At 50.7% G+C, this 15,409-nt stretch overlaps 1 protein-coding gene across 1 annotated transcript in view; it reads left to right on the top strand.

Moving 5' to 3' along the window:
- PLXNA4 (plexin A4) overlaps window positions 1-15,409 on the top strand; it is a 582,073-nt gene that overhangs the window by 472,071 nt on the left and 94,593 nt on the right. The window contains exons 14-16 of the mRNA XM_037889370.2: window positions 4,761-4,897; window positions 7,289-7,456; window positions 13,335-13,428. Of these exons, the coding sequence (XP_037745298.1) occupies window positions 4,761-4,897; window positions 7,289-7,456; window positions 13,335-13,428 (399 nt within the window). The remainder of the gene's footprint in view (window positions 1-4,760; window positions 4,898-7,288; window positions 7,457-13,334; window positions 13,429-15,409) is intronic.

Raw genomic sequence — 15,409 nt, 5'->3', positions numbered from 1 at the left:
CATAGCAAGCACTTGGAGATGATGGGGAGGGAATAGATAGATGGGCCTGGCTTAAAACACAAGAACCTTGGTATTCAGACTATTTTGATGCAGTGAGACCTTCCTCCCACCTACCACGAAATCCTTAGGAGAACTAGTGATTAGCCCTGAGCCTGAGGGGTGTTGGGAGAGGGGAAGAGCTGGCCCAGCTCTCCTGGGCCTGAGGGGCAGCGTGTAGGGCAGGGGTGGGCAAACTACGTCCTGCAGGCCATATCCGGCCCACGGGACCATCCTGCTCGGCCCTTGAGCTCCCCGCCGGGGAGGCTAGCCCCCAGCCCCTCCCCCGCAGCCACACTGCCGCATGGGCAGTACTCTGGGCTGCGGGGCTGCGCACTCCTGCAGGGCAGCGCGGTAGCGTGTCTGGCTCCGGCCGGGCGGCGCGACTACCAGACATGCTGCTCTGAGCAGCATGGTAAGGAGGCTGGGAAGTCCCAGGGGGCAGTGAGGGGGCAGGGAGCAGGGGGCACTTGGATAGGTGTGGGAGTCCCAGGGGGCCTGTCAGAGGGTGGTTGGATGGGGTGGAGGTTCTGGGGGGCAGTGAGGGGACAGGGAATGAGGGGGGTTGGAAAGAAGTGGGAGTCCCGGGGGGCCTGTCAGGGGGCGGGGGTGTAGATAGGGGTTGGGGCAGTCAGGGGACAGGGAGCAGTGGAGGTTGGATAGGGGTGGGGGTGTCCTGGGTGGGGGCAGTCAGGGGACAAGTAGCAGGGGAGGTTGGATGGGTCGGGAGTTCTGAGGGGGGCAGTCAGGGGGTGGGAAGTGGGAGGTGGTGGATGGGGGGGCAGGCTGTTTGGGGAGGCACAGCCTTCCCTACCCAGCCCTCCATACAGTTTTGCAACCCCAATGTGGCCCTCAGGCCAAAAAGTTTGCCCACCCCTGGTGTAGGGAGATGGTCTAGCTCTGCTGGGCCTGAGGGGTGATGGGGGAAGAGCCAAGGCGGGACGCACACCTGGCTCTGTTGAACCTCAGGGGCGATGCGGGAAGAACTGGTCTGACTCTCTTTGGCCAAGAGAGAAGTGGTCAGAGTCTAGGGCTGGGAGCCAGGAGCTCCTGAGTTCTAATAATCTCAGCTCTGAGAGTGCCTCTATCCATTGTCCTGGGCCCATATGTTCAAGCATGACAGGGGCCTTTTGCCATCCCTAATTTCTGCAATGAAGAGCCTCAGAAGAAGGGGACGTGCAGGATTCCTGCTGTCACCACAACAAAAGGCCACTCTTTGGGTTTTATCTGGAGTGAACTTTGTATTTGAGTGTCCACCTGGACAGGGCAAGGCTATGCTGCTGTTTTAAGGTGGGTAGCAGCAAGCAAGTGGATTTGTTGTACTTCCTGCCCAGGGCGTCAGCCTGCGATAAGGTGTGCGAGGCAAACAAGGAGGCTCTGGGCCTGACTCTGCTCTTGGTTACATCAGTGTAAATTAGGAGTAATGCCACTGAAGTCAGTGGAGTGACACTGGTATAAAACTGACGTGAGAAGGAAATCAATCCCGCTGTGCCTTTGTCTGTCTGTGTGCAGTCAACTCCCCCTCACTCCGTCTGCCCTTGCTTCCATCATGCACTGCTTGGGTAAGAGACCTGCTAAGGCCCCTGGCTAGGGTGTGCTGGGCTTACTCGGCCCTTTTTGTGTCTGTGCATATGCACACATGAAGCCAGCCGATCTCGATGTGTTTTCAATGAGATGCTGTCTTCATTCCCAAAGAGGGCTGGCTTCACCTCAGAGGGGCTGGTCCAGGCTTGAATGCACCTGTGCATCATTTTTCACTGGAACGGGCATTGGTAGGGAAATGTAAACAGCCACCGTTTTCACATTCTGCTAGGGATGTTTTGCTAACCTCTAGCTCTCCCAGTGCTATTCAAAAGCTACCTACGGTGATGGGGACAGAGAAGTGCCTAGACAGAGAGTTCCCATCAGGCAGACAGAAGGGCTCTTTCCAAGACATTACCCTTTAGCTTGTTACCTTTCCTACTCCTGCAATTACTGTTCCGTTTTGATCATCTGTGTCCATTTGCAACAGCTTCTTCCGTTGGCTGTTGCCTTCTTGGCTGCCTGTTCCTCCATCCGTGCCTGAGTCTAATGTCAGCAGGGCTTTCTTTGCTGAATACCTCCATACCGTTGTGCTAGATAGGGAAAACCGCTGCTCTCTAGCCCACCCATCTGATGCCTTCTCCCGAGTTCATCGCTCCCTCATCAGCAAGTCGTAGTCCTGGCTCTGCTTAGCCCCAATCCCAGGGAGATGGGTATGTTACGTACACATCATGACATGCCTTGCAAGGCTTCAGAGGGATTTGACATACTTGCAGCTGCAAGAGCAGAGCGATGCTGAGTGATCCAGGGGGGAAGCTGCCACGGGAGCAGGAGGGGTTGGGAGAAAGATGGCCCCAGGTCAGGCATGGAGGTAGCAGGAAGAGAAGGGAGGCTCTGGAGTAGGACACACTGGGTGGCAGCATCAGTAAGTGCAGATTGCGCCAATGGCAGGGTGGGGAAGCAGGGGATCAAAAGAAGGAAATAAAGGGAAGAGAGGACGAAAGCACCAATGGAATGATACACACTGTTTGTGGAAGATAGATTGGACACCTCCTTTCTATCACCATCTCCATCCACATCAGCCTGTTACAGCTCCACTAATCCTCCTTGTGTTTTCTGTTGCATTTTGCCAATAAGGAAAAGGTAAAGAGTCTGGAGTCTGATTTTTCGTGCAAATACCCTGAGTCACAAATCTTCTGATAATACCTCCAAAAACTCAGTGACCCGCTCTAGCAGGGCATCTTGGTTGGGATTCCGTTTTGCTGAGGACCATTGAATGCAGGCTAGTGAAGTCATTTGGATAGGTGTCATATAAAACTAAGCAGAGGAGGAGAAAGATGCCTCAGGAGATTGGGACAGGGATATGGAGCCTGTCACCTTTAGGACACTGAGGCAAATTTCACTGGGATTGTTAGTGATTAAAAGTAGCCAACATCCAATGGCTGTTCAGTGGCTTTTGTGGAATGAGTTGGTGATTCTCAGTCCAAATCCTACTAGACAGGAAATTGCATCAAAGCTAGCACCCTCATAGTCAGCACTAATTTGCACCCTGGCCGGCAGTCTTGGGTGAGAGGCTAAGGAATCAATCAGTGGGACATGGTGATTGCACCTCCATCTCACCAAAGGATGATCCCATGAGAGCAGGAAAGCAGGGAGCTTACCCTGCTGCATAGATAGACTTCAGACTCCCGGGCTGCTGTCAGTTCGGCCCCTTTTCTAAGTGCTAACTTAATTTGGAGTGAAAGCAGAGCAAAAAAGTTTCCGTTGTGTTTCAGTGTGGTTTCAAAATGATTAGCCAGTGATGGGGGGGGGGGGAGCTGAAAGAGGGAACCAGTACGTGTGTTGGGTGGTTTTATACAATTTTATCAATGGTCTCCGAAGCTCAGGAATATGGTAATGTATTGTACCTGCTTATTCAGAGGAACTGGGGAGAGCTTCAAGCTTTTGTGCTATCATTCTTAAAAAGAAAAAAAAATCTTCATTGAAATGCAGATAGTAGCTTTTCACTTGGGAGTGAGTGAAAAGTTTTTCTATTAAAATGCTAATGAAAGAATAAACTGTAACTTCAAATTTCTCCCTGAAAATGGATGCTTCCTTTCTGTGTTTTGGTATCAGTGTAATCTGTGCCTTCGGAGTATGATTATTGAATCTTGATTGGAGGGGTGAGGAGGGGGTTCATTTTCTCTTGGATGTTAAGGAATCTTCTCAGATACATTTGTCCAGCATCTGGGTGTATTTTGAAGAGCAGCTCAAAAACAAAAAAGAAAAAGAAAGTGAGCATGAACTAAATGAAATGATGATTTGGAAGTACCACCTTCCGTTATTAGTTGTGTTAGGGTAGCACATACAGATCAATGCTTTGTTGTGCCAGGCATTGTAGATACACCCAGTCCCAGATAGTTCCTGCCCCGGAGATCTTACAATCTAAATAGATAAGACAGGTAGTATTATTACCCTCATTTAACGCATGAGTAACCGAGGCACAGAAAGATCCAGTGACTTACTCAGGGATCACACAGCAAGTCTATGACAGAGCCAAGTGTTGAACCCAGATCTTCAGAGCCCCTGTGCCCAAGGCCACCCGCCCCCTTTCCTTTTTCCCTTATGGGAAAGTCCTATGTAATTGACTAGAGAGTAGAATTCCATAGCAGGGTTGTTATCCTCTGTCACAGTCTATACCTTGGCTTTGAAAACCTATAGAAAGGAGCTCATTTGCTATTAACATAAACAGGGTTGTAGAGTAATTTCTCTATTGTTTTTGTCTCTGTTAAACTCTGTCGGAATTCTTCATGCGGTCAGTATAACACATGTGCAGTGCCACTTCAGATCCATTCAGTCAGTGCAGGATCTGAATGGCTTGGCTTCCTGAGGCGTGTCTGTATCATAGCAAAGTTACTTCTGAGCTTTCTCTGAAGGGCAAGGGAGATCTGGGGTCCTTTGCTGTGGTCACTCCATGCCTGCAACTCCCTTTTGAAATCATTGAACCTTTATGAGCAGCTGGAACATTTGACCCAGTTTCAGGGAGAAAAAGATAAGAGACAAGACAAGATAAACCAATAGGATCATGATCGCCAAGGCTCATAGCCTCTGTTGCTTACCAGCCCAATAGAATAAGGCAAATACTAAAGACACCCCATTCCTACTGGCACCGACCGGCAAACATACCCCCAATACATTCTCAATGTGACCCTTTCTCTCCACAGACTCTGACTCTCTCTGACCTGAAGCCAAAGCGGGGTCCAGTGTCGGGGGGCACACAGGTGACCATTACAGGCACCAACCTGAACGCTGGCAGCAACGTTGTGGTGACATTTGGGCGGCAGCCCTGTCTCTTTTACAGGTGCGCACGTAATCCTTCCCTGCAGCACGTGCCAGGGGCAGGGAGCCGTGAACGGAGAGATGTGGCTGGCGCAGTTTTCTGATGGGAATGTTCTGGCACCAGGCTATGAAATAGCCCCCTCTGTCTGTCCACCGTCCTTGGTGCTGGGCTGAGCATGTAGAACGTGGTTACAGTGCTCCAGCACCTTCCCGAAATGAAAGGGAGCTCATTGGGTCTCATCCCGGTCCCTATAGGATATTAGTTCTCGTCACCTAATCATCATACAAGCTGAGATGATTGGGGTGGGGTCACAGCTCATGAATAGATGACAACTGGACTAGCAGCGGGTATTGCAGAGGAGGGTTGAGGTACACGGCTGAGACATTTGGAGTCTTCTGACTGGAATAGCAGGGAGTGTTGCTGGTCAGGTCTGAGCTGCATTGGCAGAGCTGTTAGGGGAAGTGGAGTGACTGTGTCTGCTGGACAGGGCAGTACTGTCACTCCCTCCCCCTTGCATCTCAAAGTACCCAAATCATTCAGGCACAGTTTACATTAAAAGTAAAAATATCCATGAAAGGCATAGCTCAAAAGGGAGGGAGCATGAAACCAAAGACTGGCTAGACCTTCCCTAAGCACCCTTGAGGACCGTGTTAGTAATGGTGTGAAACAGATATACATCACAGTAGGCTGGCCCATTATAGTTTCTCTGTTATATACACACAAGCACATTTCTTGTTGTGTGTCAGTTCTGTTCTGCAGTCCATTAGAGGATCCTTATTGTGCATGTCCCTGGGTGGGAAGACAGGATTCATTTCACTGTTTTGATTAGTATAGGATGTACATTTTCCATGGTCCCTGGTTATATTTCATTACCGTTCTCCGCGGGACCCGTGCTTTGCCAGTCAGTGTGGGAGTACAGTGCAAAAGATTCCATCCCACATCCCTGCCTTAACAGGGGAAAAAAACAGTTGATTCTAAGTATTAAAACAACTCTCTCATCTCTAAAAATAATCTTGCAAGATGGTGAAATGGATGGCTCAGCTGGAGACCAGGACACAGAACTTTTCAGCTCTAGATCAGCAGTTCGATTCCACTCCAGGACGGTGGTGACCGAGAGTCAGTGTCCTCTACTGGATGTTCATTAATCCACCTGAAAAGGAGTCCAAGTTCAGGTCTTAGTGACATCTACAACACAAAACCTACCATCACCGTGATCAACACTAATGTAGCAATTAGCAACCAGTGGTTCCCAGAGAGGCCAAACACTAAGCGGGGCTTGAGACTGAAGGCCTCTCCCATCTCAAAGGAGGCCTTCCATTGCAGGGTTGAGGCACATTGGCAAGGTGATGGAGGGGGAAATTGCACAGCTACCATGGCCCACGCTGCATCTCTTCTGGGGTTACAAGACTTCAGTCTCCTGGGCTGTCACTATGAGTCAAACCCTGTGAGTCATTCATGGGCATCTGGTGACCTGACGTCAGTAATTTATGGTCACGTGGTAACAGCCCGTGATTTAGGAGTTCACATGTGCATTAGCGCTGCTTGAAGAAGAGTGAACAGTTAGTGTTCAAGGAGCAGTGGAGCCTGTAGACAGACACTGTGTGAGGACGGCTGAGGGGAGGCTGGAGGATAGAAAGGGAGCAGAGGTGAAGCATGCAGGTAACAGTGAGCTCAGTTTGATCCTCCTATGGTTGTAATTAGAGATGAGACTGAGTCACAGATCACTAATTCCTGAAAATCAAAAGCAGTAGGACCTCGGATCTTTGCTCCACCCATTACAGAGGGAGAGGCCAGCTGCAAAATTCAGACCTGAATCGGGCTTTGAACCTTGCCACAAACTAGGGTTTTGGTTCCGGCTCCTCTCTAATTACAATAAAATACCTCTAAGTGCATTTTCACCTTCTATCCCAAGATCCCAAAATGCACTGTGAACATTAGTTAGCTGAGTCCAACGGTCCCCCCGTGAAGTGGGTGGTGTCATCCCATATTACAGATGAGAAAGCTGATGCAGAACCAACCCGTGGCCTTTCTCATGACAGTGGTCACTGCTGATGCTTTGAAGGAAGAAATCAAACACTCATCAGGCTCTTAATCATGCAGGGCTGTCCCTGGACGGAAAGGTCTCTTGGACCCCAGCTCGGGTTCTGTTTATGCCCTGAGGCTTGAGCACTGAGAGCCCTTGCAGTGTGATCCTAGCTAGTATGAATGTAGATGCTAATTTTTATTCAGGTACATGTGTTATTCTATTCCCACAAAGTCCACAGCAGGGAGTTCCCCAGGTTAGGGATGGGTTGGTTACAAAGCACGGAATGGGGACTGGACAGCAGGGTTGGTGGCAGAGCCCTTTAATGGTGACATTGTCGTGCTCACACTGTTTAAGACTGGTTGATTTTTGCTTCATTCCGCTCACAGGAGGTCCACGAAGCACATTGTCTGTAACACCACAGCCTCGGACGACGGCTTTGATAAGGTGAAGGTGTCCGTGAGGGTGGACAAAGCCAAAATACATCAGGAGTTGCAGTTTGAGTACATGGAGGACCCCACCATCCTGAGGATTGAGCCAGAGTGGAGCATCATCAGGTACGAAGACAGCCACCATTTCCTCTGTCCCTGACTCCCGTTGTTCTCTGTTGCACAGCTGGATCCAGGCATGTGGGCTTCTCCTGCTGATTAAGACCCCAGTTCAGCCATGCACTTTCCAGTGGGACTTAGGTGACGTGACCTTGACTTCAGTGGGGCCTAAGCATGTGCTTTGCCGAATCAGGGCCAAAGAGCCTAATGGGAGCAGGAGGGTGCTCACAGGACTAAGCGTGGGTGACGATGCCTTACACTGTATATAGTGCTCTTCAGCGGGGTGGCTCTCAAAGCACATTGTGTGCTGTGTCTGTGTGTGCACATGCACATGGAAGATCTTCCATTGACTAGGCAGAGTTCGCTGGTGACTTAAGATGGTAGCTGTGTTCCTTCCAGGAGCTGCAAGGGGCCTTTGTGCAATGCTTGCGTCTAACAAGCCTTCTGCATCTCCTCTAGCAGGGGACAACTTCCCTGCTTAATGAAGCAAAATCCACACATGAGCCTTTGCCAAATGCATGTCTTGGGAGTACCATGGCAATTGTTTTAATTACAAGGGGGTCTCGTGTCTGAGGTTAGAGATTTTTGCCCCAGTACTGAGGACTGGAGAGTTTCACCCTCCACTTCTATGCCAACCCCCCCGCCACCCCCAAATCCAGGAATTTGCCTCCCAACTCCAGGATTGTCTCCCAACTCCAGGATTTTCCCCATAAGTGGTAGGGGAAAAGGACTGGATTCTCTTCTGTTGCAGACTCTTCCACTTTCCCCTGTGGCTGGCTAGACCCATGCTGATGTATCTCCCAGAGGATCTCAGTGGAGAATTTCATGATCTTGTCTGGGTTTGGCTGAACCCATTCAGACAAAATAAAAACCCTCGAGAACTTGAACTGCTCCTTTCTGAATGAGGTTCGAGCAAGTTTGGGTCACATTACTTCCTTTTGGGGCTTTTCTACACCGTAGGGTAATGTGCTCTACAGGGGTGTGATTTCTCAAGTGCACAAATGTGTTGCACATTAATTGGTCCATTCAGACCCTGCCAGTGAGCACTAAAGGTTCCCTCGCGTGCTTTAACATCGCGTTGTTTGAAACTGCTCCGTTAAATCACACTAGGGAATCTTCAGTGCACACCAACAGTGTCTACACAGGCCAAGTAATGCAGATGAGTGCACTTTAGAAATCACACCCTCCTAGTGCATGTTACCCCATCATACACAAGCCCTTTAATTTCCACTGCTTTCCTGCACTTGCTCCAGTTGCTTTCTAAATTGAAAGTGCCGGAGTTCCATGGGAAGGCTATTTATGGCCTGGCGGGATCTCTCGTTAGATCTCCACCCCATGTCTGCAGACCCAGAAGGTTCAGATAGCATGGAGATGCCTCCCTATTAATGATCCCTCATCCTAACCAAACCTCACACCCATTGGAACCCTCACTAATTTCCTCCAGGACAGAGAGGTACACACCACACTGGTCACTCAGTTCCGAGTTGCTCCATACCCTGCTGTCACTGTTTTAATATTTGTTTTTCCGTAGCACCCAGCAGCCCCAGAACCCCATTGTGAGGCACAGAGACAAAGAAAAACATGGCCCCTGTCCAACAAGGTCCACATTCTAATGGCCCTGACCTGTGCCAAGCCCAGATTTCCCCCTTAGTTCCACTGATGCAACCCCATTTGCTCCAGCGAGGTTGCACTGAGAAGAGTAGCTGAGAGGAGAATTTGGCCCTGAGTATGGAAGGAAGCAAAGCCTTAGATAAATACTGTCACAAGCCTGCGAGACTGGCCCAGTGAAGAGAGAAATTGGTCATTAAATGCTCTAGTATTTGCTTTAAATGATACCATATAAGAAATATGAGTCTCCTCTCATCCATCCATCACAGCTCTCAGCTCCCCTGTCAGCCTGGAGTGATTGGAGTATCCGGGGATTAGGTCACATCTCGTAAATACCCAGGTTCAGCTCCCATCCAGAAGATGTTTTCACAAATCAATTAATGACTTCAATTACGGTGGGGGAATTTACCAATTTCACCAGATTGAATCTTTCCACGTTGGGCTTGCGGCTTTAGTGTCTGGATTTTCCATTCTGGGGGGTTGTTAGTCACAGAGTTCAGGTTATCGCTGAAATGAGAAAGCGCTTTACTCCCTTCCTCAGTGCTGGTGAAAGGCACTGGATTGACAGTGCTGGTCACTGAATCCCTCCATTATTCACAGGAAAGTGACAGCGCAGGCAGCTTCCTCCACCCTGCCGATGCCCTGGCCACAAGTGAAAGGGGAGTTTGCTCTTCAGGGCCTGTTTGCTCCTGGGTTTCTCTGCTGAAGCTGCCAACAAGAGGGCTAGTTAGTATGAGTTGAGTTGTGAAGTGAAATGGGACTCTCTGTGCTTAATGGAGAGCCAGGAACAGCATCTGGCACTTACTGCTGCGGGTGCCAGCCAGGGTATCACCTCTGGGGTTTTGTGATGGTGGCGCACCCGGTCCACCAGGGCCTGGACTGAGTCCCCTTCTTCCATTCATATGCACCCCCAAGCACCCCCAAGCACGGATCCCATTGTTGGTTGCGCCCAGCCAGAGCTGGATTGGAAGTGGTGATGCAGAGCTGAGCTAGAGTGAGTTTGGTGGGGCTGATCCTGGTGCCTCTAGGACATTAGTTCTCCTCACAGAACCACTGTACAGTCCACGCTGATTGGTGGTCATGGGTAGGTGACCCCTGGACTAGCAGAAGTGTTGCAGATGAAGCTTGAGGTGCGTTGGCTGAGCTGTGTGGAGGCTCTGCACTGGAATAGCAGAGCGGAGAGACTCCTTGTCCCAGTGCCTTTTCCCCTGAACCGTCCAGCGCTCCATTGCTATTGAAAGAAATGAAAACCTGTGGACTGATTGCCTTTTCAGCTGCCAGCTGAGTAGCACAGACAGATGGGAGTATGCATCTCTTGCTGTCCAGTTAGTCCCTCCGCCCCTTGCTGTTTTAAGTGGTTAGGTAGGAGGGATCACCAATGTTCATTCTGTGGAGATGAACAGCAATGGCTTGAGTGTAATGAGTCACCTCTGAACCTGAGGAGTGCTCGTTGAGCCCCCCCAGGTTAGCGCCACTGATCTGATGAGTTATCCCTCAGCCAGAGCTTGCACATCTATCTGCCAGGGCTCAGCCAGTCCACAGGCTCAGGTCTAACCAGGAGTTCCCAAGGCCAGGGATATGGGTTCCCATTGCGAGCGGCCATTCCAGTCTGCTCAACGTCACTACCTTGCCAGGAGTATCCCCTGCCACTTGGAGGTTCTTACACACTGCTCCTGCTCCAGCCTGCTCCTGCCCCGGCCTTGTTCCAGCCCTGTTCTTGATTCCTACTCGACTCCTGGATCTGGTCCCCAGCCTGACTGCTAGGCCTGACCGCTGCTGTCCCAACCACTTGGCCTCACTATCCACTTCTCAGTTTGACCTTGAGTCAGGCACATTGCCAGCAAGTGTGGCAATCTAATACAACGCATCCAGCGCACCTCAGTCCTGCCTTCAGTTCCACTTCTGAGCCTCTTCTTGAGGTCAAAGCCTTGGAAAACAGTGAAGGGGGACAGGACGGAACATCCTACATATGTATCTCAGCATCTCTTTTCCTAGTGTGGAGCTAACCTGTGAAACTCTCCGCTACTGGCAGTTGTTGAGGCAAGCAGCAAAGCTGGGCTGTCAGAAAGGGCTGGATCATTGTATGGCCAGTGGTGACATGTGCAGCTCTTTGAAGTAAATCAAGAATGGTTTAATTGACCTCCATACTTGAGGCCGTAAGTTGATCAACTGCCAAGGTCAGGGAAGAATTTTCCTTCTTGCCTCTAGTATAGTTTTACATTCTTGGCAGGGGAAAAGTCACCTTCTAAGCAGCAGGTATTGGCCACTGCTAGAGGGCAGGGTGCCAGATGAGAGAGATTTATCGTACAATACGCTTCATCACAGCAACTTATGGGTCTTTCTTCAACTTGTCCCTGACTTCTGGGTTAAGAACTCTGAAGGCTGAATGAGTGTCATTACACCAGCCTTGCAAAGTCATCATGAAAACGTACCAGGCCAGGCACAAATTCCGCTCACCTGCCATTTTTCATGGCAATAATAGAAACAAACGGATCCTATTTGACTTACACGTCCAAAAAAAAATTACTCATGCTGGGGGAGTAGAATTTTACAAGGCGACATTAAAACAGACTGTCTGGGGTTGATTTGAGTTACATTTAGCATCAGTTGGCTCTGAAGAGTAAAGAACACATTATCGAGGCTCCTGAGCAGTCAGGGGTCCACTTGAGAAAAATCCCAGGCCCCAGCATTATCTGACACACAAGCTGTCAGCAGCACCCCTGTCTGCCACAGGCAAGAGGGCCCAGCCAAGCCCAGAGCGAGAGATGGGTTGGGGAGAGTAAGGAGTTGGAGTTGTAGAGACAGGCATCATCTCTCCAGCTAATGCAGTGTCGCGTCCTCAACATCCCATTGTGCATTCACTTCCATTTCTCAGCACACGCAATAAAGGAAGAGAGAGATTGAGATGGCTATCTAATGTCAGGCAGAGAGCTCTCACCGCAGCGGGCCAGGCTAGGGAGTGCTGGAGAAATCTGTACAGAGCTACTGGTGTCCCCATTCACTTCTAAAACCAGAGAACCTGTTCCCCCTCCCATGGCCCAGGGTGACTGTGCTCTGAGGTACTGCCAAGCGGGATGCTCAGGGATTCTGGCTGGGGAAAATCCTGTTGCCCTAAAGCCTGGGGACAAGAAAGGGAAGATGGGGAGGGCTGAATGAAGATGTCAGCAAGACAGAGGGGAAGGGGTGGAAAGAAGGACCAAGCCAGTCAGAGAGGCGGAAGGTGGACCTGGTTGATATCAGCCACAGAAGTAAAGCCTTGGTAGAAGGCGGTGGGACCAGGGAGAAGTGTGCTTCCGTGCATGCCTGAGGCTGGGGCCTGTTAGTGCTCTGATCAGCTGAGCTTCCTCTTCCAGTCAGGGGTTGCTTCTCCAGCCTAAACACACTAATAGGCCCTTTCCTCAGCTTTCAGGGCTGGTGTAGGGTGAACACCACCTTACACATTTTGCAGATTGACTCCTTTCTCTAATGGGATAGACCAAAACCATGGATTCAAACTGAATGCTGCGGCTGGAGCCTCTCTCTTAGGGCATATCTGCACAGCCGCCGGGAGACGGGTAGAAATACACACGATAGCTCTGCTCAAGCTAGCACCTCAAAACAGCAGTGTGGCCACGGTGGCCGGTGGTGGCTGGTCTGGTTACATTCCGAGGGGTTCAGGTGGGTTTATAGTGGGGCGACTAGCCCGAGCCACTGCCCCTGTCGCAGCAACGTCTCCGCTTGTGCAGCTATGTCTCTCCGCACTGGGAATGACACCTCCCAGCTGCTATATAGAGATCCCCTTCGATTCTCCCATCGATCTCCAGAGATCACTGTGCCCACGAGGGTACAATAAACTCATTCATGCACTTTGCACTAAATATTTAGTAAGTGAACGTAAAGCAGGCGACAGGTCTGAGAAGGAGAGCACCAGAGGGCGGGGTCCTCTGTGTTCAAAGCAGTTTGAGTCCCCTGTCACAGAAACAACAGAACAAGATGCACCCTGGAGAGAAGCAGCTAATACCCGTAGTGAGAAAGAACCCAAGCCACAGGAGCTCACCTCGTAGGGGAGTACATGGGACTCATAGCAAATCAGACGGGGGTTTGCAATGTGACATGGCAGCGGAAATGCTTGTGTGAATGTTTGGACCTGATAGACGGGGCTTCACCTCCCAGTCCAGGGGTGTGGAAGCCCCTCTCTTCCTGTCTGTTCAAGGGATTCGCAGATCACCCATCATGGTAACATTCAGTTCTGGGCCTCGATAACAGGTAATTCTTGTTGTTCCTTCTTTCTGTTCTGTAGTGGAAACACCCCCATAGCCGTGTGGGGAACTCACCTGGACCTTATCCAGAACCCTCAGATCCGGGCCAAGCATGGTGGGAAGGAACACGTCAATGTGAGTATTGCCTCTGGGAAGGAGAGCGGTGTTAAGGAACGTGGCCGGGCTGGTGAAAGGGGCTACAGGACAGCTCTGGAGATTGGAGTCTCCTGTTTAACAGGCAGAGCGTCAGCAGCCCAAGCAAGCCTGCCTGCCCAGTGGGCCTCAAATCCAACCTGCAGCAGGGAGAGGAGCATTGATTCTCCAAGATCCAGGTGGTTCTCAGGCTCTGCTGCAACAGTTATTGGCAGGGATAGTTTCTGTTATATGGACACTCATCATCTAGGAATTGTCACCGATTCCTACTGCACACAAGGCCCCACACTGCATTCTGATATTAATGATGTGGGTCACCTCGCTGCCATGCCAGGGGGTGGAAGATAAGCACACTGGGGCAGCAGGGACTGGGAATACCCTGTTGTCACTCTAGCAACACCCTATTCCCCCTCTGGCCAATTCAGGAGCAGCATAACCAGCCCTCCGCAGCCAGGAGACCCACCAGGACTTAATGGCCTGGTTCTGCTGTCACTTACCCTGGTGTAAATTGGGAGCAGCTCCACCAGCCAGTGGTGTTACACCCGTAAGTGAGAGGAGAATTTGTTCAGTAGCACCTGGGGTTTCAGAAGCCACGAACGCAGTACAACTGAAGTCAGTGGGAACTGTGAATGCTCAACATCTCTGAAAATGAGGGTCATCTGGCCTGATTTTCAGAAGTGCCGGGAACCCACAAACCCCAGGGATCCCATGGAAGCAGGAGGAGCCCAGCATCTTTAAAAATGAGGGCACTAGTGCCTGTGAGGCTATGGATGGTGTGTGTCCGTGCAAAGGTAAAAGTGAGCAAATCACGCGGAGAGGGACCCAGTAGTAAGAAGGAATCAACGCCAAACTCTCTGAGAAAAGCCTGGGCCAGTATCAGCTGGTGTCCCCTGCAGCAGAGACCTTCCCTAAAAAGCCATCTCTGGGTATAGCAAGGTAAGGCAGGAGGCACTATGAAGATAGGGAGCAGCTGAAGCTAACCTCAGAGCCAGTTACAATGACCCTTTGTAGTTTGCGCCCTTTTAATTTGGCTCCAGAATCACCCAGGGATGTCTCCAGGTTTTATTTGTTATGGGTTTGTTTGGGTTTTTTATTTGCTTGATGTTCCAATATCCGGATGTGTGGTTTTCTTTGGATGAGACATGGTTTTAAGAGAAGGAAGCTCATTTCTCCCTCCCTGCCCCCTGGCTCCTTCGATCTCTGCCTCCTCACAGCAACAAGCCCTGATTAAACCCTGCCCCTGTTAGTCTCCTTGCCCTGCCGTGGGGACTCCTGAGCAGAGGCGAATCTCTTCTCACTGCCATGGCTGGCCTACGCGGTGTCACTCCAGATTTAGCTCGACATGAGCGCTCTGGGAGCTGGCACAGAGCCTAATCGAGAGTGGCTTGGCCTATCGTACCGGCAAGGCGGAAGGGGTGGGGTGGGAAAGGAGGACGCTAGCTCTTGGTTTATTGAAGGCATGTATTATTGGAAGGGACCTTGGAGCTTTCAGGGTAATTTCTGCACCAGTCCCTTCTGTGAGGCACACAGCCCTTCACAGGCTAAAGGGGTTGGTGGCATTTTGCAGAGGCTTGTGGGTAATAGAAAAACAATTTGTGCCTCGATAGATGTCGTTTATTGCTGTGCTGTTGTGGAGGCAGAGAAGAGGTGCCAGGGAAGCCGGGGTGTGGGTTAGCTCCTCATCACCACCAGCCATCAGGGGGAGGATCCCCAGAGCAGCAGATGAGGAATTCCACACTGGGATTCCCTGGGTCTTTGTTGGGGGAATGCATTGACTGGTGGGCTGAGGCAGGCCTCTGTACCTGTCTTAGCCTCCCTCTAGGCTGACCAGATAGCAAGTGTCAAAAATCGGGGCAGGAGGTGGGGGGTAATAGGTGCCTATGTGAGAAAAAGACCCCAAAATCAGGACTGTCTCTATCAAATCAGGACATCTGTTCACCCTACCTCCCTCGCTCAGAGTCTG

The sequence above is a fragment of the Chelonia mydas genome, chromosome 1, assembly GCF_015237465.2.
Source record: "Chelonia mydas isolate rCheMyd1 chromosome 1, rCheMyd1.pri.v2, whole genome shotgun sequence".
NCBI classification, from domain to species: Eukaryota; Metazoa; Chordata; order Testudines; family Cheloniidae; genus Chelonia; species Chelonia mydas.
The sequence above is the reverse complement of the archived record's forward strand: the minus strand, read 5'-3'. Positions and strand labels throughout refer to the sequence as shown.